This window comes from Cryptomeria japonica, chromosome 8, assembly GCF_030272615.1.
Source record: "Cryptomeria japonica chromosome 8, Sugi_1.0, whole genome shotgun sequence".
In the NCBI taxonomy this organism is placed as follows: Eukaryota; Viridiplantae; Streptophyta; class Pinopsida; order Cupressales; family Cupressaceae; genus Cryptomeria; species Cryptomeria japonica.
The window spans coordinates 509,440,899-509,443,052 of NC_081412.1; the positions used below are offsets into that span (position 1 = coordinate 509,440,899).

The 2,154-nt window shown below is 36.1% G+C and overlaps 1 protein-coding gene across 1 annotated transcript; it reads left to right on the forward strand.

Moving 5' to 3' along the window:
• The first annotated feature begins 793 nt into the window (after positions 1-793).
• LOC131057190 (2-oxoglutarate-dependent dioxygenase DAO-like) lies at positions 794-1,954 on the forward strand. The gene is made up of 3 exons (XM_057991376.1): positions 794-1,197; positions 1,281-1,608; positions 1,703-1,954. Exons 1-3 carry the CDS (start codon positions 794-796, stop codon positions 1,952-1,954), a joined length of 984 nt encoding a protein of 327 aa, XP_057847359.1.
• The last annotated feature ends 200 nt before the right edge of the window (positions 1,955-2,154 follow it).

Below are 2,154 nucleotides of genomic sequence, written 5' to 3' on the forward strand. Positions count from 1 at the left end.
CAAATCCCTAAAATCTTAGGGTTCTGGGTCTCCTGAAAGTTATTTTACCATTAATGAAAAAAATACACTTATGTCCTAATTATAATGTCTTTAGAGTTGCCTTAAATACTAGTCCTATTTAAAATGGCATATTATAGATGACATTGCACACAACCGATCTAACATATAATAACCATTTAAGATATGTTGTAATTGATGTATACTTATTTAATAGACAAGTAGTTAATAGCATTATTAAGAAAATGATATAATAAAACTTAATTTTAGATCAACTAATCGGATTAAGACAATTATAATAGACTCCTATTTCCAAAAAATAATAATAATAATAATAATAATAATAATAATAATAATAATAATAATTAAGTTTAACTATTAAAGTATGTGAATGTTAAGAACAGCCACGAAAAATCATCGTAGCAATACAGGTACCATATGTTAAATACAAAAGAGTATAGTTACATCGCTGGGAGTTTCAATGATTTGTTAAACTTGTACGAAGAGTTGTCTCTAATGAAGATAGACCGTCGATTATTACGATGCAAAGCAAAGTCTACTTCACGATGTTTCATGCAACTTATATGATTTTGCATTTTTTAAGCAATTAATATGGATATATCGGTCCCCTCTATGGCATTGTGGAATCATAGAGACGGCAATTCTTTTCACCGATATGTCCAAGCTAGGTCTTAAAATGCCATCTCTCGAGAACCATATTAAAAGGAAGAAACATGAATATGGAATGATAAAACACTCGGAATTCTTTTGATCTGTTTTTCGACCGATATAAACAATGTCTTCCTCGCTGCAATTTCCCCTTCAACCCATTGTCTCTGAAGTTGATCTTCCCATAATCGACTTCACCAAACTTCCACAAGAGTTGGATAATGAAGAACTGAGCCACCTTAGAGATCATCCCATGCTCGCCAAACTAAGAGAGGCCTGCGTAGAATGGGGATTTTTCTGTCTTGTCAACCATGGAATTTCAGTAGAGCTTCTGGATATGGTTCAGAATGTTAGCCGAGGTTTATTGTCCATGCCGATCGACGCTAAAGACAGAGCCACAACTTGTAATCCATTTGATAGTTACCATCGAAGTCCGAACTTTGAGACATTCAATATTCTTGAAACCTTGAAATCAGATTCCTTAGAGCAAATGTGTTTAAAGATATGGCCGGAAGGAAATCTATCATTCTGGTATGTTATTCAAGTCCGCTTCTCCATCCTCTAAAGCTATCTTATGTCTCATTACTTTAATTCCTTTAATGATTGTTTTGCAGCGAGACGATGGCAACGTACGCTTCGTGTGTCTCAAGTCTTGCGCAAAAAATCACAAAAGTAATTCTTGCAAGTCTGGGGTTGGATGCCAAGGCCATCTACCACTCTCACTTCGAAAAGTGCACATCAAGAATGCGGATAATTGGCTATTCATCGCACCAAAAAAATATCGGGGAGGAAACTCTGCGTTCTCATGCAGACAGCGGGTGCCTCACTATACTTTATCAAGATGATAAGGGAGGTCTTGAGATTCGATCTAAGGAGGGCAAGTGGTTCGACGTCAAACCTCTCTCTCATTCATTTGTTATCAATCTGGGGGACTCCCTCAAGGTATGAGATTTTCTGTCCACTTCCAGTTATCATAAAAGATGTTTATTATTCGTGTAAGACGAAAATTAAGGATTATTGAAGAATATGTTTGCAGGCGTGGAGTAATGGCAGATACCGCAGCGCAGAGCATCGCGTTGTTTGTAAAGGGTGGATAGATCGTATGTCTGTTGGCTTTTTTACTTCATTTCCAATGGAGACGGAAATCTGGGCGCCTGCGGAGCTTGTGGATAACAGCAATCCAAGGCGTTACAAGCCTTTTATATTCTCCCAATTCAGACATGAACTTCGAGCAAACGGAGAAGACAGAGATAGAGCTACCGTTCTCGAACGATTTGCAGGCATATAAAGAATGAATTAAAACTGTGAATCTATGAAAATTAAAAAAAAGACATTGCGTCAAATTTTCTATAAGTGTTATATATAGCAGTTATTGTTTATTGTTACGTATAGTAGTTAATGATTGTAGATAGAGTATGGACACATAGAGCATTCATGTATCTTGTTAGTCATTTATCTGGTTACTCTTTATGATGTTCTATATTAGTC